This window comes from Pseudorca crassidens, chromosome 7 (assembly GCF_039906515.1).
Source record: "Pseudorca crassidens isolate mPseCra1 chromosome 7, mPseCra1.hap1, whole genome shotgun sequence".
NCBI lineage: Eukaryota > Metazoa > Chordata > Mammalia > Artiodactyla > Delphinidae > Pseudorca > Pseudorca crassidens.
Window position 1 is genome coordinate 102,291,801 of NC_090302.1, and position 27,202 is coordinate 102,319,002.

At 35.1% G+C, this 27,202-nt stretch overlaps 1 protein-coding gene across 1 annotated transcript in view; it reads left to right on the plus strand.

Moving 5' to 3' along the window:
- The window catches only part of ADAM7 (ADAM metallopeptidase domain 7), a 45,773-nt gene that overhangs the window by 6,594 nt on the left and 11,977 nt on the right, over positions 1-27,202 (plus strand). The window contains 13 exon segments of the mRNA XM_067745499.1: positions 4,215-4,332; positions 5,693-5,769; positions 6,807-6,999; positions 8,286-8,339; positions 11,692-11,760; positions 14,537-14,706; positions 16,745-16,836; positions 18,332-18,464; positions 19,308-19,476; positions 20,916-21,005; positions 22,032-22,227; positions 22,634-22,736; positions 23,718-23,904. Of these exon segments, the coding sequence (XP_067601600.1) occupies positions 4,215-4,332; positions 5,693-5,769; positions 6,807-6,999; positions 8,286-8,339; positions 11,692-11,760; positions 14,537-14,706; positions 16,745-16,836; positions 18,332-18,464; positions 19,308-19,476; positions 20,916-21,005; positions 22,032-22,227; positions 22,634-22,736; positions 23,718-23,904 (1,651 nt within the window).

Below are 27,202 nucleotides of genomic sequence, written 5' to 3' on the forward strand. Positions count from 1 at the left end.
CATACCTGTGTTACCCAAATTTCTATACAAGTGAATTATAAAAGAACTGTCACTCAGAAAATTTCCTCCTCCTCCTTCCTAGTCAACTTCTCTCAAAACCTGTTCACAGAGATTTTACTCATCATAGATTATTCTGTCCATTCTGGAAGTTTTTATAAATAGATTTACACTGCATGTACCCTTTGTGTAAGGCTTCTTTATTTTAGCATTCCATAGACAGAGATTCATTCATGTAGTTCATGTATCAGAAGTGTGGTTCTTTTCCTTTCTGAGTACTACTCCATGATGTGTATGTATATGTATATATATATATGTGTGTGTGTGTGTGTATATACATATATATATGTATATACACACACACACACACACACACACATATATATATATATATACACATTAGCATTTTTTTATCCATTCTATTGATGGAGACCTTGGCTGTTTCCACACTTGGCTATCATGAGTAAAGCTTGAATGAGCATTCTTGTATAGTCCTTTTATAAATATATGTTTTCATTTCTCCTTGGTGAATGCCAAGGAGTGAAGTTTCTGGATCACAGGGTATGTATATGTTTAGTTTTATAAAAAATTGTCAGATCATTTTCCAAAATACTGTGAACAATGTATGAGAATTCTAGTTGCTCCAAATCCTCTTTGTCATTTTGTGTTCTCGCCCCTTTTTAATTTTAGTTATACTGGTGGGTTTGTGGTGATATTTCATTTTGGATAAGTTTTCAGTTCCCTGTTGAAAACTTTTTTATGTGATTATTTTCCATTTGTATATCTTCTGTAAAGTGTCTGTTTAAATATTTACCCATTTTTAATTGGATTAATTGTCCTTTACTGAGTTGAAGATCTTCATACAATTTGGAGATTAGCCCTTTGTCAGATATATTTCTTGTTAACTGTTTTCTCCATTCTGTTACTTTTTATATTCATTTTCTTAATATTCTTTTAAAAAGTAAAATTTATAATTTTGAAGAAATTTCAATTTACTAAATTTTCTAACGTTTTCAGGGTTTTAGCTTTTAGTTTTGGTCTATTATCATCTTGAATTTGTGTTTGTGTTTGTGTGTGTGTGTGTGTGTGTGTGTAATTTGAAGGTGGGTCAAGGTTCTTGGTTTTGCATATACATAGCCAGCCTTTTGTTGAATTGCCTTTCTTTGGATTGGATAGCTTTTGCACCTTTGACCAAAAGCAAATGACTATTTCTGAGTTCTCTATTTTATTCTGTTCACCTCCTTTTCAATCCCCAAGCTATGACCACATTGTCTTGATTACTGCAGCTTTAAAGTAAGTCTAAAAGCCAATGTGGGTAACTTATATAATTTTGCTCTTCTTTTGCAGAATTAAAAAAAATTCTAGATCCTTAGCATTTCTCTATAAAATTTAGAACTCACTTGTTAATTTTTATTTTTTAAAGAGCCTGCTAGAAGTTTGGTTGTGATTTTACTGAATTTATACATGAATTTAAAAGAATTGATATCAACAATATTGAGTCTTCGTGTTGCATCTCTATATTAATTTAGATCTTTAATTTCTATCAACAATGTTTTGTAGTTTACAGTGTACAGCTCTCAGATGTCTTTGCTTAGATGTATTTCTACATATTTAATGCTTTCAGTGCTCTTGTAAGCAGAATTGTTTTTTATTATTTCATTTTTCTATTGTGAGGTCTTAATCTACGGATTTATCTATTGTTTCATAGATTACTTAGAGATTTTCATCAGCAAGTATTGGCAGTTGTATATCTTTCTTTCTAGTCATTATTCCTTTTATTTCTATGCTTTATTGTAATGGCTAGGAACTCCAGTACAATCTGAGTAGAAATAGAAGAGTTGGCAATATTACAGTATCCCTGATCTTAAGGGAAAAGTGATAAATATTGAATGATTAATATTATATTGCCAATAGACTTGTCATTTGTGTACTTTATGAGATTAAGATAGCTTCCTGAGAAGTTTACTGAAAGCATTTCATCTGTATCCATTGAAATGTCCATATGGTAATTTATACTGATTGATATTTGAATGTTAAACCATACTTGCATCCCTGTGATAAAACTCTCTTTGCTGTATACAGTTCACGAAGATTTTCTTAAGGATTCTGACACCATGTTAACGATAGATATTATTCTGCATTTTTAGTTTTGTGTGTGTGATGTCTTTGTCACATATTTAATATTAAGAGGTGAATTGGGAAGTGTTCTCAAAAATGAATTGGGAAGTGTTCTCTCTTCCTATATTTTCTGAAGAATGTTATTTTTAGATTGTTGAATAGAATTCACGAATGAAACTACCTGTGCCTTGAGGGACTTTTTGTGTGTATGTGTGTGGAGGAGGTTTTATGATTACAAATTCAATTTTATTGAGAGGGTTATTCAGATTTTCTATTTCATTTTATGTCAGTTTTAAATTGTAATTTACAAGGAAAATGTATATTTCATGTATGTTGTCAAATTTTTGGTATAAATTATTTCATAATATTCTCTGATTATTCTTTTAATATCTGTGGTACCTTTAATGATAACCTTTTTATAATTTCTAATACTGGTAATCTGAGTTCTCCCTCTTTTTTTTCTTGACAAATCTAAAGAGGTTTATCAATTTGTTGATCTTTTCAAATAACCACCCTTTGAATTTGTTTATTATTGCTATTATCTGTTTATTTCACTGAATCCATCTATTATCTTTATTATTTAATTTATTCCACTTATTTAGTGTTTACTTTTTTATGCAAACATTTGATCTTTTTGTCATAGTATTTAAAATATTTAAAACCATGACATTTCCTTCAAGCATTAATTTAGATGCAATTCAAACACCTTGACGTCCTTTATTTTTATTATCATTCCTTTCAAAATATTGTCTAATTTCTTTTAAGATTTCTTCTTTGATTCATGGATTATTTAAGAGTGGGTTATTTAATTTCCAATATTTGGTAGTTTTTACATACCCTTTCTCAAGCTTGTATGATATCATTTTTAAAAACATGTATTGCAATTTGTTTTATGGCCAAACCTATGTTCTGATTTGTTAAACATACCTTGAAAAGAATATGTATTTTGCAGTTACTGGGTGAAGTGCTCTATAAACAACAATTAGGACAAAGTGGTTGATAGGATTATTTAGATCTTCTATTTTTACTTATATTACTTGTTTATCTGTTCTGTCAACTGCTGAGGGAGGAATGTCAAGACATTCAATTATGATTTGGAATTGTTTATCTTTTCAATTTTTAAAATATTTTCTTCATGTTTTGGAAGCTTAGCTATTAGGTTATACACATGTACTATTATTTTTTCTTTATGGTGAATTTACTCTTTTATCATTATGCCATTATGGAATGCCCGTCTTTTGGGGAACTGTACTCTACCTGATATCAATACAGCTTAGCTCCGCATTCACATATTTACTGTTTCCATAATATACTATTTTTCATGCCAACCTACCTGTGCCTTAACATTTAAAATGCGTCTCTTGTAAGATGGCAAGTAGTTGGGTTCTGCCTTTTTAGTGGATTCTGACAATCTGATTTCTAATTGGAAAGTTTAATCCATTAACATTTAATGTCATGAATGATATGGTTGTATTTAATATTGAATTTCTGTTTGCCTCTGATTTTGTGCCTCTGGTTTTCTCTTCCTGCCCTTCTTTGGATCTTTGAATTATTTGATTTCTTTTTTACTTTTATCTACTGGCTTTTTGTTTATCGATTGTTTTTATAGCAATATCTCTCTGCTTTAGTTTAAAGCTTTTGTTTTAGAGGTTACAATATTCAGTTAATATTGTATAATTTCACGTAAAATGTAAAAACTTTGCAATCATAGTAAATCCATATCTATGTACATATGATACATATATCTTAATACATATTAACCCAACAGCTGTATATTTAGATAAAATATATATAGTATATATATTTATATATATGATGCATATACATCACAATTTTTTGCATTAATTTTGGCGCTTAAGGCAAGAACATTTTTACTTAGATAATATTTTCTCTAGGTTCTTCTCAAAATGATGCCTTGTTAAAACTGCCAGAATCTTTCACCATCTTTATCAAACCATGAAATCTAGGTAGAAAGGCTTTTCATGTGACTGGGATTGATTTTGCTTATTTGCTTTTAGCATAAGAGGATCTTGCTGAGAAGTGAAAGCAGCCTAGAGCCTTCACTCTCACATAACAGGTTTTATCTGCTAACTTTTTAGAATAAGCGAATCTCACTACCTCTCTGCCCTCTTTTCCAGGCAGTTCCTAGCCTCAGATTACAGTGAGACATACTACTCCACAAAAGGAGAGCAGATCACCAAGCATCCTCAGATCATGGTATCTTATGGGACCTTCCTATGTCTCTTCTCTGAAACTATTGTTTCCTCGTATGATTTTTAAATCCCATCCTAGCTTTACAAGCAGCTTCAGAAAGTGTTACATCAGAAATTACTCCTGCATTGACTACCATCACTGAATGATTCTAGAACAGAAACTATGACATTCTGACCTCTAAAGGAGATTGATCACTGCCTAACAAGCAAATCAATGACTGCTAATGTATTTTCCTTTACCACACTGACTTCTATGTACCCAAAATGGGGTTAAGTCTGGAGGAAGGGTAAAGCAGGACACCAGAGAAGTATAAGGTACCATGATGGAATAGTAATTAAGCTAAAGGATAAAACTTCAAGACATGAAACAAGTTTAAAACTTCCATCTAACTGACCCTTATGGGAGTCAAATCCTCTTGCCCTGTCCTTCTGATGCACCAACACTGAATCCTCTCCTTCATTCTCCAAATGAATCTTTGTTCATTAATCATGAATATTATTCCAATGGATATGAGTTCTATTTTTATATTTATTCCCCTTTACAGAACATGCCCACTGCAGCCTTCTAGCCAAGGATGACTTTATTCTCTTCTATTAAATGTATACTTTTAAACCATATTGCCTCTGTTTAAGGCAGCTATCAACTATGAAATCTCAGTCATAATGCAATCTTTGTAAAATAGAACAGTAAGAAAACTGGGTAACATTCTTTTATACAGTGAGTGGTTGTTCGTCTGTGAGAGTCTGCGGTCCAGGACCATGGAAAGTGTCACACATAGGCAGGAGCTGAACATAAGGAACTGATGGAAAGAGAAATTATTTGGCGGAATCACCATGGATGGAACACCCAGTAGGGAGTAATAAAGATACCAACTTGATCGAAGCAGAGAGGCAGGAGACAAAGCCACGAGGGGACGTGGTTGGAGAGTGAGACCTAATTTCTGCGATCATCAAAAATTTTGACTTTATTTCATAGGCAACTGGGGGAAATTTATAGTAATAGCACAGGAGGGGTAGTCTGATAGGATTTTAAGATGGATTAAAAAAGTACTATTTCAAAGGAAAAGGGTCACATTTCTGAGGTTAGCATCAACTAATAGACTCTTAAATTTGTGAGAGAAGAATTCATACACTGCTTCACACAAAGTAATCATGCAATTAAAATAAAAGGCTTCTAAAGTAGCTTCGAAATTTTCCGATGAAAGAATGCAGTGAATGAATGCATGAGTGAATGCAGAAATGAACATAAGTGTAGTTTGTGAAAATGAAATAATGATGTATTGTGAACATAAAATATGTAGGTATTAATATTTATATAATATCAATACATGTACTTACATCAGTAGCCTCTTCATCTATTTTAGGATCACTGTTTTTACCAAGGATCCATCATACATGAATTTGATTGTGCTGCCAGTATCAGCACATGTAACGGTCTGAGGTATGCACCATATCTTTCTACCTTTATGAGTTTTCCTATGAATTTTCAAAGACATTCACTTCTCTTTTCTTTTTAAGACCTTTAAATAGAAAAATTAATGGAAAAAAGCTACTGTATATTTTCAGCATGAGGATCCACTCCAGCCCATTGTTTATGTTCATTTTTGAAAAAAAGATGTAAAGCACAGCCCTAAGCAAGACAAGTTTTTCAGTATATGATCAAGGGATTCAGAGTTGGAAGGTGACTGGAACTCATCCAGCCTGTCCTCTCATGTTACAGATCAGGATACTGACATCAGAGACTTGCTCCTGAGCATTCATTTTGCTGGTGGTTGAACTCTGTCCAAAAACCAGGCCTCCTAATTTGTAGGCCTGTGAATTCCCACTGCATCACACCACAACGCTTCACAGCTTTTTACTAAATTAGGCAGTGTTTCCAGACTCTGGAAAGTAAAAAATGTCAGAAGTAAAGCCTATATTGTTGTCTCTAGATCTTGGGCTCAAGGACAAAGGAAGAAGATGTGGGGTGGCAAAGAGTAAAGAGCAAGAAACCTGTGTCTTCATTTTTGAGGATTTTACTTGAGTAGGTCCCAGAATTTTAAAGAATGAGAAACCCTTTAATGACACAATTACCACATAATAGTGTCTGTACCTTCATATATTTACTCTGTAATTAATGAATGATGGACATGAAAATTCACAAAATTTTTGCAAGAACTCACACTTGCCAGAGGTCCTCAACCCTGGGTGGGAATTGTTACTCTACCTATGCTTCAAAGGAGAGGTTGGGCTGTTGAACTTCTGAAAATCCAGATGAGCTGACTCTTAGAAAAGTTATTGAGTCAAAGGTTACATGCCATCTCACCTCTTTGTCTCTCAGAATACCTGGCTACATGCTTACCTGAGGCCTTGACTCTGCAGTTTCCCTTCCTTGAAAAGGCAAACTCCATAAAGTGGAACAGAGAAATATGGTGTAAGTAATGTAGCAGTAAAATGAAAGAGATCTTAAAGAGACAATTGTATTCCCAATTTCCACAGGGCGTTCTTCAGGGTGAGTGACCGAAGGTACCTCATTGAACCAGTGAAATATTCAGATGAAGGAGAACATGTGGTGTTCAAATATAAACCCCAGATGCAGCAACCTGCCAATTATTCCTGTACAGAGCTCAATTTTACCAGGACAGCTGTTCCAAATGACAATACTAAATCCATGGAAGACTCCAAAATGGAAGTGAGTGCCTTATTTTTAAATTATCTTTATCCCAAGTCAAATGCCTCTTACTTTCTTACTGATCTCAAGAGAGAGATTATGAGCCCCATTAATGAAGTGTATAGGCTGCCTGAATCTGAATCTTCATTGTTTGAAATCTGAAATGTCAAACTTTTGTTTTTGTTATCTATACAGAAAGTGTTCATTCCCTACAGCAAATCCCAGTTTGTCTCATCAGTTTCTAAGAAGGGGCATATCTACAATCCTACATATAGATTTATAGTATTAGGGCTATAAGTGGTTGGAAAGAATGAAATTTACATCTTGAAATCTCTCTTAGATATTGTCTTTTCTTTCCTTGTCTTTCCTGCCACTTTTTTGGGAGGAGCTGTTGATGATAAGCCAGGTTATCCCCCTTTCATCACGCCAAATATTCTAATTGTTAAGGTGGAATTTCCAGTAGAATGAAGGCACAATGATAGTCCTCCATATTTTAGGCTTTTCTATACTTGTTCATATCAACTTAAATCCCCTCTACATGTTAGCCTTTAAGATGTGTGAGTGTTTATTTTCTTCACATATCCACGGTGTAGACTGTGTCTGAAACTTACTAGATGCCTAATAGATGGGGTTTTTTGACTGAATAAATCAATAAATAAATGATCACTTAGTTCAGAAAAGAATGACAGTCAAATATTTGAACAATATGCCTCTGGTTTATATTCAAGAGCATATGCATGTACCTCAATGCATGACACTGAAAGCTGAAAACTTAGAATTTCTTGGTATTGTGTTTTATAAAATAAAAGATCTATAAATAACAACTTTCGTATCTTTCCTTGGAATTGACACTCCCATAAAGGGAGACTGGGAGATAGAAGAGGAGTAGAAGGAATACAGTCACTCCTGTTGGCCAGTTATATGTCTTGCTCTCAACTGTAAATGGTCCTTTTACATGAGCTTACTTAGTAAGCATTTACTTTGTAAATTAAAAAAAACCCTAAATGTTAAAAACTGGATTCATGATTCTTTGTTTATAATCCTTATTTTACCTGAAAGACTAAACAAAAATAAAAAGGGTAATAAAATATGGAATGTTGTTTCAGGTTTACTAGAATCTGATGCATAGAACCACACGTTTTAATAATATAGTGGGTTTTATTTACCTACATTTCTAGAATTATTAGATATACTCCTGCATGTCAACTTCCAATAATACTAACATTTCTCACCTTGAAAATTTTAGCTTAAAATGTTAAGATAAGAGACATTAACCGTACTTCATTCAATTTTCCATAAATTTCCAGAGTATGGAAAAGGAAAAGTATATTGAACTGTTCATTGTTGCTGATGATAACATGGTAAGTTTTCAGAGAAACATTTGCTCCCCATTCATTCTTATAAAACTATAGTTGTGATTTTTAACAAAGAGAAAGAAGTATTTCAATCAGAATTCCATTCCAGGTTCCATGTTCTGTTTTTAGCTTCCCCAAACAGGCATATATAAGAGATGATAATGTCCTTTGGCAGTACAGCAGACTAAGCCAAAATAGAACCTCCCTCCACATCATGAACATACGGAACTGATGAACAAATTCAAAAAATTGAAAATATGTTCACCATCTATAGTTGAGCTAAAAAAAACACAGAAAATCTCCAAGTGCTAAAAATGAGGCAGAGAATCTCCATCGAAACAGTAACTAAAATTCAAAGGCATGGTGACACAACACACAGTATACAGAATATATTGCATAAGGCCCAGAGCCACAAAGGGCTGTCCCATCTCTGAAAGGAAACTGGAAAAGCTCTCTAGTGAAACTGCAGAGAGAAAGGAAACGTTTTGTTTGTCTGCCTGTAGCAATGGGCAGGGAAAATGTTATGCATGAGAAAACAAAATCCTAAGCCTGTGTCCTGCACTGATGTGGAGCATGACATACTTTTCTTTAGATACAGAAATGCCACGCCAAGCTTTCAACAAAAAAACTGATCAGAAATTCGGTAAACTGCTAGACTCCAAGTCAAAAATGCCCTATAATCATAATCCAAGGTAAAACTAATCACACGAGGAAGAGTCAACCAACATAATGAAAAGAAGAATGAGCTCTCCAAGAACTGCAAATCATCCAACGATATTTCAGATTATACATCTTACAGCAGAGTATAAAAAGATATACAACAACAACAAAAAACATGGTTACAGGGTAAGAAGGGTTGTTTTTTACATCTCTATTAGAAAATTTTAGGCTAAGCAGGGAAAAAATTCAACAAAAATAGAAAAGATCTGAACCACATAAATATAGGTTTGATCTAATCAATTGATGGATGTATACTGCAACCAGAAAAAAGACAATATGTATTCATTTCAAGTTCAAACAAAACATTTTCAAGAATTAAACTGACATTTTGCCACAAAGGAAGTAAAACAGATAGGAAAGATATATATGGAGAAGATCACCGCTTTTTTTTAACCACAACCAAACTGGAAGGTATAACAAAAAAATTGTTAAACTAGACTACAAAACGAAAATTGATTTGGAAACTAAAAGAAAAATACATTGCCAAATATTAATTGACTAAACAAGTCAAATCTGAAAGTATGAAATATTTATAATAGCAAAAAGAAAACATTAGTTGAGATAAATTTTTCTAGATGCAGGTGGCATAACAGTAATTAGAAGGACATTTATAGACAAACATTTATATTAAAAAAGAAAGAAATTTAATGAATTAAGAGTCTAACTGGAAAAGTTAGAACATAAACACAGAATAAAACCAAAAAAGAGAAGGAAAAATAATTTTAAGAATGAGTAAAATTGATAAAAAGCACGAGACAAAAAGAAACAAAGTCAAATGCTAGTCCCTTGGAAAGATAAATGAAATAGAGGAACTTCTGACAATACTTATTAAGACAAAAATAGAAGTACAAATAAAATTAGGAATGAAAGAAAAACATAACTATAAATATAGGAAAGGTTATATGTATATCATTAAAAAATATATGTACAACCTTGTGCCAATAAATTTATGAGTAGAAGAATGTAGTACAATGTTAAGAAGCTGACTTGAGAAGAAATAGGAAACTCCAAAAAGAATGTTACATAGTTTTAAAGTTAAACAAGTAGTCCACAATCTACTGACAAATAACTAGGCTCAGATGAGTTTAAAGACAAATTTTACCAAAATTTATTGTAACAGAAAACCCCATTTTTTATACACTGTTTTCAAGAATAGGAAACATTCTTCACACATTTCATAGTTATTATAACGTTCATATTAGTTATCTACTGCTGTGTAACAAACTACCCAAAACTTAGTGTGGGTCATTTATACAGTTGCAGTAATCTGGTGTTTCCACTGGGCTGGCTGGCTGGTGTAACCTGGCCTTAGCCACTTGTCTGGTACATAGTGTTGGGTTTGGCCCACGTGTCCCAAGTAGACAAGCCCGTTCTTCTGGTATTATAGCTGGGCATCAAAACATCATGAGAGACCAGGCTTCAATGTACAAGAGCTTTTCAAGCTTCTGCTTATAGGACACTTATAAATGTCTTATTAACTAAAGTCATATGGCCAAGTCTAGAATCAATGGTTGAGGGAACCACACATCGGTGCAGATACCCGGAAGAGTGATTCCTTAAGGGTCATTACCATAACAACCTATGATGATACTGATAACAAATCCAGACAAGAAAGTAAAATTATAAGCCAATCTCACTTACAAATACGACTGCAAATACCCTAAAAATATTTGCAAACCCAATCCAGCACATATCAAAAGAAAAAGTGTGCATAACAATGAAGGTTTACTCTAGTAATGCAATGGATTTGATGATTAAGAGGACATTTATGGGCCTATCAGGAATAGTTTCAGTAGAATAGTGGCATTTAAATCAATGAGTAGTAAGTTGAGGAGTGGGTAGGAAATGAAAATTAAAGGGATTCTAATGTAATATCTTTGGGGGTATTCAGATATTTAAGATAACAGGCGAGCAATGGAATGTTAACTATAGGATAATTGCAGCATTCAGAAAAGGCATTTTTAAAATTATTATTATAAAAGAAGCTTGACCACTTGCATGTATCTCTACGGGATACCTTATGTTATTATTAAGTGTATTTTATTAGGTCTAAACTGATAATGTTGAGAACAAGTACAAATAGGGAATCCATTTGTAAGAAGAGAACAACATAGAAAATTAGCTGGAGCAGGAAACTGCTTTGTCTTCTTAGCCTTTTCCTGGAGAGAAAGGAGGGGAAACCACAATTTCTTGTCCCTCTCCATCCTATCCCTGGCTCCAGGTCCTTGATTACATGCTCCTTAGTTTGTAGCCACCATGGATACAGGAGTGCGGACAAAGTTGTTTTTTGCAATATAATGGTTGCTGTGGAGCTTTAGTAAGTTTTGTTATGAATATGGACTCTAAAGCACACTTATCAGTTGGTTTAATAAATCAACGTAATGTAATATATTTAATGTGAAGAGGGAACAGAGTCATAAAGAAAACCTTAAAGTAGTGCCAAGGTGAAGCATGACTTTTGAAACTGCTATATCTAGTTACTTTATATAAAACATGTTATTTCTGCATAAGTTGCCCAGATATTTTAGCCCTCTGGAAGGAAAGCCAATGAATTTTTTTCTTCGAAATATCTCATGATGTTGAATTTTTATTCAACTCCTATGATTAATGAGTATTGATTTGATGTCTATATTTCCAGTATCGCAAGAATAATCACCCTAACAAACTGAGGAATCGAGTTTGGGGAATGGTCAATTTTGTCAACATGGTAAGATTTGATACAGTCTGAATCAAGCCAAAAACACAAATGGAAAGAAACTTTTAGGATAGATCTCTGCTGGATTTTTGTAGTAATACTGATATTAAGACAGCCCAAAACATGACAGTTCACCAAGTAGTCTAGCAAAATTCCATTGAAACAAAAATCACAGCAACAAATGCATCATAGCTCTAAGTTTTTGGTTTTCTAAGTAAATGACACTTAATATTTACATAAGTTTCAAATATTGGTCACTATCACAAAATTTATAAAGCAATGTACAAAGATTTGAATACCCATCATGAGTAGATCAAATCCACTATTTTAAATCACTCTTCCATGACCTCTGCATAGCAAAAAGTCTTTCAAGCTATAATTTATTGCCCATGTTTAGACAGAGAAATCAGGGGAAATATTTCTGTAAAATTCACTAAAATGATTAATTCGTCTAACATGAAATGAACTAGTATCCTGTCAAAGAAGCAAGACTGTGAATTATACACATCTTTTTAAAGCTGACTCCTTCCGACCAGCTCCATTACCAGGATAAAGAGGCCCCAAAGAAAGACACTGTAAGAAATCGCTCCTTTAGATCAGTGGTTTTTGCATTCACCAGCTGAAGGACATTTGATCTTTTTCTAGTTTTTCACTAGGATGTTTGGGGCCTGAATCAGACCTGAGTGCACTGAATTCCCAGGGTAGATGAGGCCACCAGTTTTGCTCCGCAGATGGGGGAAGCCACGGGCTGAACTCTGTTCAAGTTCCGCAGTTGAATGGGCTATGTAGCGTCTCACAGTGAGGGTCCCTGGTCAGACAGGCTGAAGTCTATATTCAGCAATGAGCAGGGCTGCAAATTAAATTCCCTGCTTGGGCACAGCAGGAGAAGCAGCCCTGAAACTGGTAAAGCTCTTTGTTTGCTGCCTTAACTCAAGCTGACCCCAAGTTTCCCAGCTGAATAGGAGTACTGGCTTTGCTTGCAGACTACTGGCTCTGTCTGCCCTTCTCTCAGCTTGAGCACCGCTGGGATGCATATCTTTCAGGTGTTCTCACCAGCCCTTCGGGTCAGATGGGGCTGGAAAACAGTCTCCACAGTGCGCGGGGCTGTCTCAGCCCCCTAGCATGGGCAGGAGGCGGAGGAATTGCTTCAGGGTACTCTCAATTTCCCAAACAGGACTGGAGGGGCTGAGAGCTACCATTAGCCTTGGATATAAATGAATCCCTTTCCTGGGCATAGTGGGGAGCTCCCACACCCAGTACTGGCTTTGCTCTGGGGGTGATCTCAAGTGCTGCTTCTCCTGTTTCTTATATCTTGCAATTGTCTTTATTACTCCTCTAACACTGACCCAAATATAAGACTCTAACTCTCTCCTTGGGGTCCCATCTCCAAGATTGTTGCACATTGCTGAACTTTTACTAAAGATTTTCAGTTCAGACTGGGGGCTCATACCACAAACAATTTAAAGTAGCACAGTCTAAAAGTCCTTGACTCTTCCCGTCATATCTCTTCTTACTGGCCCTTTATCCTCCACACTCATTATTTCACTGCATCCTTTCTCACTTTACTTTCATGTCTTCACCTCTTTTGTCTCAGAAATTCCAAAGTTCTTTCTCAACAACCTTCCAAATATGTATATCCAAACCCATCCAAGCATTCTGTAGATAAAATATGGCTTTATTTTATAGGATATTTTTTCACTAGAAGAGAATACATCCATAGAATAACAAATATTGTTCCCATTTGCACTTGAATCCAGTTTTATGGACCTAAAGCCCACCCACGAATGTAGAGAATTCAAAGGTTAAAAAAATTATCTTGCTTGGTGGGACCTAATTCATAAGGTTTATTCCACAATACGATCAGAGACAAAAGGAATGGACATCTAGTTAGGTTTGAGATCATGATTTAACTAAAGGTCGGCTTGGTGCTTTGTGACAGCCTGGAGGGGTGGGATAGGGAGGGTGGGAGGGAGGGAGACGCAAGAGGGAAGAGATATGGGAACATATGTATATGTATAACTGATTCACTTTGTTATAAAGCAGAAACTAACACACCATTGTAAAGCAATTATACCCCAATAAAGATGTTAAAAAAAAAAAAAGTTTATGAGAACCATAGTTCTCACGGTTATGAAATGACTTAAACTCTTAAACTCTTTTGTCGTGGCATCAAAGTACCTATCAACTAGGTGTTTACAAAAGCAGATGGGAGTAGGGGTGAGAATCCTTGGGCTACAACTATTTCTGTCTGTTTTGAGGCTTTGAGCAATCCCCAATAAGATTTCTTACACAACAAAGTAGTTCCAAAAATCAAACATGGGGAACAAACATGAAAGCTAAGCTATGGGTTTTTGAAAACAATATCAACTTTCTAATCTGCTACAGAACAAACTCATGACCTAAGTAGAGAGATGAATAAAGAACATTCATTCCATTATGTGCCACTGTTCATAAATTCATATTTTCAGGTCAGGTATAATCTCAGAGCTTTAGTAAATTATTTATTTTAGACATATCCTGAGCCCAGTGTATGTAAGGATTATAATAGTTCAAGGAGAATCAGGTGTTTTTGGTCAAGTTTCTTTGTTGGTCACGGCAATTCACCCAGTATTCTGGACGATTCAACTCTACATTCTGCTTCAATACAACTGTTTGTAAAATGAGGTCTAAACTTTTGCTTATGTACTTCACACATTAAAATTACTTTTTTTAATGTAAAGGAATATAGCCATGATAAAGGATCCTTCTGCAACTTGACATTGTGAAAAATTATTTCTCCTTTGAACAGATCTATAAAACCTTGGACATTCAAGTGACATTAGTTGGCCTTGAAATATGGACAAATAGAGACAAAATAGGTATAGATTCTAAAATAGAAACGACCTTATTACGTTTTTCGGCTTGGCAAGAAATAATCCTTTAAAAGAGGAAGAATTTTGATCATGTTATGTTACTCAGGTATGTCGCTGCTCTATTTTCCTGCACATCTTAGGTGGATTATTAAAAAAGAAAACAAAACAAATAAACCAAAATACTTTTTAAAGCAGCTGATTTTTGGATAAAAGCCACAGGAACAAAAACGTTATGTGTAGCTATACAGAACATTTCCAGGTGAGCTTGTAAATAACCTTTCTTCCTAATAATGATTAATATCAGAAATGAAAACCCTGAAATATTCATGTTGCTGGGCAGAGTTGAAAATGTCATTAGGTAAGCAAAGCACCCTTAGAATCCATTTACTTTACTTATCAGCATCCAGTTTGAACTCTCTTCAGCCTTCCACGCCATGCCATTTCAACACTGCACCGAAACCCCCCTTTCTCAGAAAGCACTTCATTTTCTGGACATTTTCCCTCAACAGAGCGTGCGCATCCAGACCAGCTCTTCAAGAGCATCTATACTTAAGATAACAGATTATTAATCTGATAAATTAAACCTGCCACAGCTTTAATGTTCCTAAGTAAAGGGTTGGATTTTTCTGTAATACTAGGTCATTAATTCCTTAAAAGGGGGGCTATTTTTACCACTTTGTCATTCAAAATACCTAGTACACTATTCAGCCTATAGGAAAATGATAAATTATGGTGGAACTGATCTGACATCAACTTTGTGTTTCACATAGTCCTGTCACCATAAGGAATGTTAAATTAGGGAAGAACAAATTTGAAGCAGTGGAGTCTTTTAGCATCTCTTTTGATGTCCTTAAAGCTACTATATAAGAGTGGTATCCACTTTAACTATTTCATCTACCTATATTACCAGTATTTCTCCTAAAGTCTACAAACATAGCCTGCAAATATGCTTTCTATCGTTATCTAAATGTTAACTTTCAGTCTGAACTCAGAACTGTGAAGCTTCCAATGCCCATAGTCAGAGGTCAGGTTCAGCCCTTTGGCAGACTGATGAGTGAACCAGACCTCCAAATATCATTTCTGATTTTCATATCCAGGATGGTCCACAACACATATCTCCAGGGGAGTAGTGGTTGGGTTCAGATATTCACGTACTACTGTGCCCCAAAATTATGGAGATACAGTAAAATATTATCATGACCTTCACAGCAGGCAAGATTAGCTCTATTTGCCTATTCCTTGGATGTATGTCTTAAAATACTTAATAAATTAGCCTAGGAAAATTAACTTGGTATAAGTAGACAATCTTTTACTTCCATGTGTGTCTCTTACTCTGAGCAGTAGCTTCACCACCAATAGTATGTCTACAAATAGAGATATGGGGGAGTGCTACTAAATGACTTTAAAATGTAGGGACAGAAACATATCAGTAGTGAAGAAAGAAATACAGCATATCTCCTTGATCAGAAAAGTTAAACACTGAAAGGGGTCATCTAGCCTGACTAGCTTTCTTGTATTTGAACCGTCTCTATTATACTCTACGTACGGCCCTTCAGCCTATGATAGTTCTTTTTAAAGTGGTCCAACTCTAAATATTCTTCTTGAAAGCATATGAAATTTGGCTCCCTTTAATATACACATGTACATCTGTCTTTTTAGATAACCCAGGAATAGACCTGTTTTCACATGACAAGTGTTTTAAATGTTTGATTATACTTATCAAATCCTCTATGAGTTTCTACGGTTGATTAATTTTTTTGTTTTAATTTTCCACCACGGCAAATTAATCGTGGTGTTGAGTCCATTCACTATGTTGCATTTTACCCTCTGAACACTTTAAACTTTTTTGGTCTTTTAAGTGGTGTTATCCAAAGTTGAGTGTAGGGCAAACTAAAGGCAAGTCAAATGGACTCTGACCTTATTATTATTTTGGGGGGGAAAGTACTCTTTTATGATTTCAACTCAAGACTACATTGACTTTCTCAATGCCTCTAAAATACCACAGGTTTAAAATGAGCTTCATATCAACCAAGGTCATCCTCAATTCCAGAACTCCAGTGCCAAGGCACTAGCATTGGGGGGGTTCACTGCACTTCAGTGTTTGTGTTAACTGAACTACAAGTTTATTTATATCTCGTTCATAGTGGAAAGTGGCTCTAAGCACATGCACAAGGAACTTCCTATTCAGGGGGTATATGCCTGCCCTATTATTCCTCCAGTGTCGTTAAGGTGGGCTGTGTTTTATTTATGTTGTATTACTTAATCAAAATGCTTACCTTAGATTTCTGTAATCTTCTGTGTCCTATTGAAAGGGACCATGTATGCATCCTGTCATACATTCCCACCAAAATGTCATGATGAAACTGTCATGTTTCCGTTATTAAATGGGAAATGTTTTATTAAAAACTATAGATAAATAATGAAGATAAACCAGTGTTTTCCGAGTTTATATGAATGTCATACACAAATTAACCTACAAAGATTAGGAAATCTCTTTTGCATATTAAATATAGTTATTTATAAGGACACGTGATGTACATAAAACTTGATGGCTGGTTTAGCAAGTAAGGATAATTGTTCTTATGTGGAAAATATCATACGTAGATGGCTTTACCATTCACTTTCAAAAAGCCTAAAACCTACATACTGCTGACTCCCCTTGTTTACCTGATCCTTTCCCAAGTCACTACACTTCTAGTAAATGCTGCCCAAATAACACTAAGACATTCTTTAAGATATCAAGGTTTGAAAGGAAAAAAAAAAAAAGGATATGCACAAAGACTATGAAAATACATTACAAAATTTGTTTAAAAAAAAAAAGATATCAAGGTTTGGGTTGATTTCCTATAGTGTCTCTGCCTAATTGTTGTTATGCTTAAGCAAGTCTTGTAAGACCTTGAACTTAAAAGCCAGTACTTATTAAAATGGCTACCTGATTTATTATTCCTATGGTTCTTTTTATGATTACGCCTTTGCCCATGGTATTTTAGAAACAAAATTTTGCATAATAGAGTCAAATTAATCTAATATAGGCTGTCCACTCCAACTATGACAGTATAACCCATCCAGGACACATTTTAAATGTCATATGAGTAAGATGAAATCACCAAATTAGGGGTGTTTTACTTTTACAGTAACCTGATATCCCACCCCTATTTGGAAATTTAATTTTTTTCATTAATATAGAGATTAAAACATGAAATAGAACTAAGAACAGAGATAACTATCAACTCTGTGTTGGATTTTACATTACTGATCTTCTGACTTTTTTCATAGTGGTAACTGCCTCTTCATGATTGTATAACATTATCGCCTAATGTGAGACTATGAATTGGAAACCCAAAACTCACATATTTTTATTTTTACTCCCTTTGAATATCTAATAATAGAAGACAATCAATAATGTTTATTTTATTGTGTAGGATTTTAATTAATAAATTTGACCTATTTGTAAAAATGAGTCTATATAAAACCAACAATGACTGCACCAAAAAAAAAAAAAATTCAAAGTGTTAGTGTTAGAGACATCCAAAAGGTTACTTGTCCAACCTCATTATATAACTGAAGAAACTAAGGTGCAAGAACGGAAGATAACTAAGTCCACGACCTCTTAGATAAAATACTAGTTAACCGGAAGCTAGAAACCAGCTCTCAACCACTAGTTCAAAGCTTTATGTACTGTAGTGTACTATCTTACAGAACTTTCTAATGCACATCTTTTTTGGCATCAGGATCTTTGACCTGTGACGTAAATGCCATTGCAAGCAGAATGGCACATCAGTTGGGGCATGACCTTGGGATGCGGCATGATGATTACCCATGTACCTGTACTTTGGGAAAATGCGTGATGGATAGTGATGGAAGGTGAGGCTTAAACAACATAGAGAATATATTTCAATATTGGGGGAGTGGCTTTGAGTAAAACTCAATATTGTAGGGACATATGGTTATTATCTGGAATTTTCCTGATATCTCCTGGGTAAGAACTCAGTAACTGATATCTAATTTTACATCATTATCTACATAATTAGTAATATTTTGGGGGGACCATAACATCCCACTCAAACGTATCCAAGACTTTAAAAGTCCATCTGTATCCAATCATTGTATCAATAATAATAACAAAGGAGTCAAAACAAAAGGAAGATGGAAGGGAGGCAAGTCTCAGCTTAAAAAGAAATATATCACATTCCTAAGATGTGTAAGAGCGTACTATATATTAATAGTTTGTTTCAGAAAATGTTTATAGAGAACTACTTTGCGCCAGGCACTGTGTTAACTAGTGCTTATTTTTAAAAACTTTGAACACGAGTCAGTCCCTGTATTGAGAAGCTTGTATTCTTGCATGGATGGTAGGCAAATATATAGATTATTTCAAGTGGGGCAAATAAAAAGTGATATGGGAGCAGCAGGCACAATTGGTCGGAACCATGGGCTTCAGGAAGGATATTCTGGAGGATATATAGTCTGAGTATTTTCACTAAAATAGTATGTGTTGGCTGTGTTTCAATAAGACATTTTCTATAATAAAGAGCCCAGCTACTACTCTGCTGTAACAGTGAGACAAGAGTAAAAAAGGTAAATGGACCTTGAGTCTATCATTTACGTATGTTTTTTTGTTCTAAATTCTTCATAGAACTTTCATAGCTGTTCTACCACTATGCATTGATATGATTAATCTTTATTTTTAACTCATCCTATCTCTAGCATTCCTGCACTAAAATTCAGTAAATGCAGCAAAACCCAGCAATATCTCAAGGATTACAAGCCAACATGCATGTTCAATATTCCATTTTCTGATAAGTTAAGTGATTATCCATATTGTGGAAACAAGAGGTTGGACGATGGAGAAGAGTGTGATTGTGGCCCTGTTCAGGTATTTGCAAATGATGTTGCCTTTACATTTACAAAGTGTAACCTCAGCTAGAATCTAGACAGGGATGTAGCCATTAATCAACCATGGTAATTCTTGTAAAGCTTTAAAAACTGTGCTTTAAAAAAAAAAAAGGAAACAAGTTGTTGGTGCAGCCTCAATGCAAGGCTTCTTACCAAGTCATGTAATGATCTTGCTGGAGATTCAAAGCATCACATTAGCCTGGTTTATACATTAATTGGCTCCTCTTGTGAGAAGGGCTCATAGGTGTCGTTAAGTCTGATCTCTCATGCACGGTAGGAATCTGTTCTACAAAATCCCTCACAGTCAGTCAATTGAGTTTTACTCAGGGTCTTATGAGGTTAGTCTATATCCCTGTTGACCAGTTCACATTATTAGAAAAGTTAATTGAGCAGAAACCTTCTAAACTTACACATATTCATTGCAGTCTCTGGTACATTTAGAATAAGCCTTGGAGGCATATTTTAAATTAATTCTTATTCTGCTTTTCTCTAACATAGGAGCTTTTTCTTTCAAGAGGTCATCATATAGGTATGTGTCCTAGATAATGACTTCTCACATTATCAAGTGCTTATAAATCACCTGGGCATGTTGTTAAAGTGTGGATTCTGATTCAGTAGGTCTGGAGTGGAACTGAGATCCTATTCCTACCAACCTGCAAGGCTGTCTAAGGCCGCCGGTCCAAGGACCACATTTTAAGTAGCTGTTTTCTAGACACTGCACAATTCAAAATTCACTCTGGCTATGAAGAGACTCCAAGATCAGAGCGGAGGCAGCGAAGGTCCAGAGGTTACAGCTTCTATTTTTCAAATGTCTCAGATTAAATGGAAAGAGAATCCTAACTTTGGAAAGTGATGCTTTTGCCTATGTGCATTTTTTGGAATAGTCCTACAGTTTCATTCCAACACTTGAAGTACCTTACATGACAGGATGCAGACAATATTTTGCAGTCTTAACTTTGTTTCAGCAGATAGGGTCTAAGTGTCCATCCTGTTATTATTATCTAACGATGCATTTTGTTAAAAGTTCAGCCATAAATATTTAGCATCTTGAGGACAATATAAAATCAGAAGTTGTATTATCTCACACCCAACATTTAGCATGAGAAGCAGCAGGACTCTTCCAGAGAACAGAAGTCATCAGGAGAATGGAAGGTCACAAACTCCGGGCTTTGTATGCTACCAGTGAGAATCATTAGCTGTGGAGTACTGAAGAGCACAAGGGAAGGAAACAAAGTAAAAGTCCCAAACACCAGTTGCACGCAGTAGTCTTTGTATACATATCATAGTCAAGGACCATGTATTGGATTTAACTCTGAAAAACAATTATGGCTAAATTGCATAGAAGCACCACAAATTAACTCTTCAAACAGGAGCCAAACTACAAACTGCTTCTAATTTTTCATTTTTGATTATTGCCAGGAATGCACTAATCCTTGCTGTGAGGCACACAAATGTATGTTGAAGCCAGGATTTAGTTGTGCAGAAGGAGAATGCTGTGAATCTCGACAGGTAAGATCCTTTGCTAGGACTGGGTTTCTCTGTTTTCAGTTTATTAAGTATACATAGAACCAAAGAGTCGTCTGGCCACTGAATGACCTTCCACCACTAATCCCAGATTGGAGCTAAGATTGCTCGTACCCAATACAGCCTCTTCTGAGATGCTCAGACTTCTAAATACTAAGCAGTGTTATGGTCTGGGGAGTGGAGAAGCAGGTAAGCAGTGCTTGGACTTTTAGGAGTGGAGTTATACGGCTAACATGATTCTTGCTTTTTTTGTCGATCATTACCAACCTATTTGACCTCAGCTGAGGGGGAAAATGGCATCCCAACAACAGTGAACTGAAAGGGAAAAGGGTTATCCTGGAATTGGAAAGTGACAGTGACTAGTAGCTGGAGATATATTCCTAGGAAAGATGACCAAAAGTCCAAATGCCTCTGTCTAAGGGTTTATTGACACTTCTTTCACGCCACTAGATTGCGAACTGACAAAGGAAAGGAAGTGTGTTTTATTCGTCTTCAAATTTTTCCAAAACCCAGCACAAATTAAATGCATATTGAATGGCTGAATGAGAGAGAATATTTCCATGTCGTGCCCTCCAGCAGTGAGAGCCTGGGTATGTTTTTAGTTCATCTGAAAAGATCTGATTTATTGGGAGTGGTGATTCCTCATTAGAGTCAGGCGTTCCCAGCTGCGCGTGTACGGTGGGGTGGGGTGTGAGAAAGGCATGTACTAAAGGGATGAAGAAGGCAAGATGAACAAAACATATGCTTCATTTCTCCATTTTATGTCCATTCCAACTCTTCTCAGTGCTGCTCTAATACCAAATTTCAAAAACACCAACTTGTCGTTCCTAAAATCACATAAAAACCAAGAATGCTAATAATTCTCAGTGGAGTGGAGAGGGAAGTCATGATCCATCCTTAAAACTTTTTTAGATAAATTAAATGGGTCAACCTCCTTACTTCCTCCTACTTACTGAACCTTTCCTAACCTATGGATGTCCAAGATTAAATCTATTCATTTTTCTTCAACAGTTGAAAAAAGCAGCGTCTATATGCAGACCAGCAAAAGATGAGTGTGATTTTCCTGAGATGTGTACTGGCCACTCTTCCGGGTGTCCTAAGGACCAATTCCAAATAAATGGATTTCCTTGCAAGAATGCAAAAGGCTACTGCTTCATGGGGAATTGTCCCACCCGGGATGATCAGTGCTCTGAAGTGTTTGATAAAGGCGAGAGACAATTACAGTGAATGATTGATAAAGATAACAGCCGTTATTTCTGTTACTGTCCCTTAGGAATCTGGGGACAAGATTGGAGATAATGCCATTTGTGGCAGATATTACCTGGCACTTTTCTGAATAATACCTTTCATATTCATTGACTTTACCTCTAATATTAATTGACTAGCTCGGTATGTGGGTTAAGGTATGTTTCTTTCTTTTTTATATTCATATTCCTTCCTAAAATATCCTCCCGAGGCAATAGGATAGTTTTTAAGTTATTTAGTTGTCCCATTCTGCTTCACTGCTACATGACACTGAAATTTCAATTATATTAGAAAAGTAAGGCATTTTATGATTTGTCATATTCATGCTTTCAATGTTTTACTTTTATCATACCATTTTTGGGTCCCAGAGGCAAAAGACAGTTCTGATATCTGCTACAAGATGAATAAAATTGGAAATAAATTTGGATACTGCAAACACACGAAACACGTATTAATTCCTTGTGAAGAAAAGTACGTGCCCTCTCAGAGTGTTTTGCAAAATCAGAACAGCTCTTGTTCTGACAGCTGCCAGCCTGTTTTTACTGAGGAGATTAGGAAGAAAGGGAAGCAAGAAGGGAGAGAGCACACATCCCTGATGGAATTAACAGGCATTTATGTTCTGTATTTTGTAACTGAAAGTCATGGAACACAAGGAGGAAAGATGGGAAAGATTTAAGATTCTTAGGAAGAAAGGGAGGAAAAGAAGCTACAAAAAAAAGAGAGAAAGAAGCAAACAGAAGGAGGGCGAAAATAAGTAGAAAAGGGGAGAAGAGGAAAAAAGAAGGAAAGCCATCAGAAGAAAGAAAGGTAGACGCTCAAGTTGAAGACAGAATGGGACAATTGGATGTTAGATCTGATTTTTAAAAAGCATGTGCTGACCCTCACTTCTGGGTTTGTTTCTGACATTTGGCAAGGCTTTCTGTGTGCCCCCAAACAGGATCTGGACTGAAAACAACAATAATAAAAACCTAGAATCAAGTTCAACTTTGCTTCTAAATATAATCCTAAAAATGGGCAGTAGCTTAACTTCTCTCACTTCCAATTGCGGCCTAATCTGTAGGGGGGGGTTATAATGATAGCAACTTCATAGATTTGTTGTGAGAATCAACTGATGTGCTCCACGCAAGAAAGAGTAAGAAGGAAATCTTAATATCCTGATTCAAGTTATGCTAATTCAAATTACTAATAAGAAATATTCTCCTGTAAACTTGAGCTAATATTGCTTTATGAGAATTACATAGATATCATAAAGAAATACAATCATTTTACATCTTTGTCTACTCATCTCAGTTTCCAGGGTCAGGAAACAGGGTCCAACAGTTTACCCAGCCTCTCCTCTCTGACAAGCCTGGTTTAGAAAAACATGACCGGGCCACTTCACTTCCAACCTAGTCTCTAACGTTCTATTGTATTTCTGGTCCCAAGTGTGAGAATACTCTTCCTTTCCTTCAGAGGTATCAAATGTGGAAAGATATTCTGCACAGGTGGGCAGCATTCTTCTGTCCTTGGAGAAGAAAAGATCTATCACCTTAAGAAGGCTCTGAAGCAGAATGCCACTGAATGCAAAACTTTTTTTTTATACCACGATTCTAAGGATTTTGGCCTGGTTGCTCCTGGAACAAAATGTGGAGATGGACTGGTAAGATGAGGGCCCTTTGTTTTATTAAAACTGCTTGTCCAGTCACTTAAAACCTCATTGGATCCTATAAATGGTTCCAGAGGGCTTATATATGGGAACACAGAAAAAAACTCTGCAGTATTTTTTTTAATTGAGCAGAGTAGCAATAACACTATAGTAAATATTCATTTTGCTTAATATTTGTTATACAAATTATGAAAATATTATAAATGTGCTTAATTAGTGTCTTACAGTAGATGCTCAATAAAATTATAGACTGATTTTTTAAAAAAATTCATTTGACTATGAAGTAGCCATAGAATCTTCATTTATTTTATTCATTCAGACATATTTACTGGGCACATACTATGGTGCCAGTGTCTGTGCAGGACACACTTGATGTAAAGATGAGTGTACTTGAGAATTTCGTAGATTAAATTAAGTGTATCACTACAATCTAACTCAACTGTTTTCATGGTGATGTGATCAATGTGCACGAGTCCAAAGGAAGTGACTGACTTTACTTGTAGAACACAGAGTGGCATCTTCTGATGCCATTAAATGAGCAACATTTCACCTTTGACTTTATGAACAACATTTTTCAACACACAGAAGATGAGAAAAGACTTTTTAAAAAGAAATATACCTACATAATACGCAAAGGTACAAGTGTATGGCATAGACAGGTAGCTGACAATTTCAGAGTGACTGGCACTCCGAGTGAAATGGCAAAAAATTAAATTGAACAGGTAGAGTGAAGCCTGATTGGAAAGGCTTTATCACTCCAAGATGAAAACGTGAGAATGTAAACTAAAAACAGTAGCCATCTCATCAAGGTTTATAAACAAAAGAATATTTGAAAAAATATAACGCCGTAGAGAAAATCAGCAATTTTGAAGTTGAGCAGTTTCTGTGATATGCACCACCCCAACACTGCCATCCACAAGCATTACAGTATCATTCATATAATGAGATAGATAAATGAATTGGAAAGTAAAAATTCAGCATGTAAAAGCAGAATCAGAATTTAATAATTTCATAGAGACCTCTATTTCAAGTCCATAGATTTAATTATACAGTTTCCCATTGAAAGACTAAATAAACATAAAAATGGCGAGGAGTTAATAGCTGTGAAAATTTGGGTATGTGTACCAACCACAAACTAGAAAGTTCAAGGACGTTCAGTAAGATAGAGTATATGAGGCATTGGTTTGAAGAAAATATCGAATAATTTTCTACTCACTTCAGGTAAGGAAAATCAGCCAGAGGTACAAAGCAAACGTACAACATCCCTTTCACAGAATGGCAGGAATTAAGCCAAGAAGTTGATAGGGGAGCAGTTATTAAGGAACACTTCGTGATTGTGCAAACACATCACGACCATGTACCACCACATTGAGTGCCTAATTCCTTCTAGAGAAATCTTAGTACAGAAGTGCGCCACTCACAATGGTACCAATTCTTGAACCAATTCCTATTGAGGGAATCTATGCATAGCAAACGCTAGTCTGTAGAGGTATCACAAGGACACTACTGACAGAATTTGTCATTTTCATATTTATTCTGAGATACTATTTTTTAGACTTGAGGAACTTTAAATGCCTAAAAACATTCTAGTTTCTCTTAGTAGTTATTCTTTCTGGGTAAATTTTAATTTGGCATGGGAAAAGAGGACAAACATATCCCATTACCCCTGGGTGCCCTTTTCCTTAGTTATACTATAGAACTTACAACATAGATAAGAAAAAAAGATGAAAAGTAAAAGACGAGAAACAGTAAGAGAGAAAGATAGTAGACTGCAGAGAGAATGAGAGTAGAGGAGAGAAGAGAAGAAAGAGAGGAAATTAGTTATTCTTTCATTCTCTACCAGAGAAGAATTGCTCAAAAACTGTCTCTGTAGTTATCTCTTTATTAAACATACAGAACAGCAAAATCAAAATAAAATACATCTCAGTATTTTCCTTTAGTTGAGCCTGAAATACCTGAAGTGAGGTCTACGTGGGTTTTAAAACAATGTTTCTCACTGTTTAATCATGTATATAGAAAACCCATTCTATAAGCATAAGGAAAGAAGATAAACAACAGACATAAGAGAATTCAGTACAGTGAACAAAGGAGACCAGTCTGAGATATCAAAGATGATAGTCTCCTATGAAACAGATGCATTTTTAAAAAGACGAAAATCCTATAGAAATAAGTTAAATTTATATTTTATACTATTTAGAAGGATATTAAATCTATAAAAATGATATAATTTGAAATCAAGAAGCACTGCCTTCAAAGTGCAAAATGAATCGTGATTGCCTGTTTATATGCAATTTATGCAGTAAGCCATGGAATAGAAACTCCAGGGGAAAAAAAAAAAAGGAAATTGGAAGCTAAACTTCTTAACACAGAAAAATAAGATAAGGAAATTTTTTAAAATAAAAGAAAATGAATAAAAGCAAGAGAAACAGTGCTAAGAAACCTGATACAGTGTTAATAGGAATTCTAGATAAAGGAAACAGAATAGAGGTAAAAAAATGTAATTAAGGAAATAATACTCAACAATGTCCCTGAGCTTAGGAATGAATAAAGTAAAAACTCAGTACCGGGAAAAAATCATAAAAATAAATGAGCATTTAGACTTATCTTCATACCATGAAGTCAACAATAAAGAAAATGTTCTATGAGCACAAAAGAAGGCAAGTATTATTTTTCAATAGGAAAAATTATCAAGTTACCATCGTATGTATCCCCAACAAAAAATGCCGGAAGATAATGCAGCAAAATCCACAGTTTTGGGAAACAGAAATATGGTGACCCTAAAACCATATATATAACCAAGCTATTATTCAGAGTGTAAAGTAACAGAACAACACCCGCACAACCTTATGATTAAGACGATATACAGTAAAATTAGACAGCATTTATTTTCTGAAAAGAAGAATAGTCAAGTACTCCAGCCAACTGGAAAATGAATTTAAATTGAAGTGATATCTGCACTTTCGTATTCACTGCAACATTATTCACAATAGCCAATGGAAACAATTTAAATGTCCTTGGACAGGTGAATGGATAATGAAAATGTGATTATATACACATATATGTGACTTTATATATATATATATATATATATATATATGAATATTATTTAGCCTTAAAAAATAGAAATCCTTTTTAACAACATGGATGAACTTGGATATTTCACTTATGCTAAGCAAAATAAGCCAGACACAGAAAGACAAATACTGTATGATCTCACTTATATGTGGAATCTAAAAAAATTAAAGTCACAGTAGCAGGAAGGAGAATGATGGTTGCTGAGGACGAGGGGTAG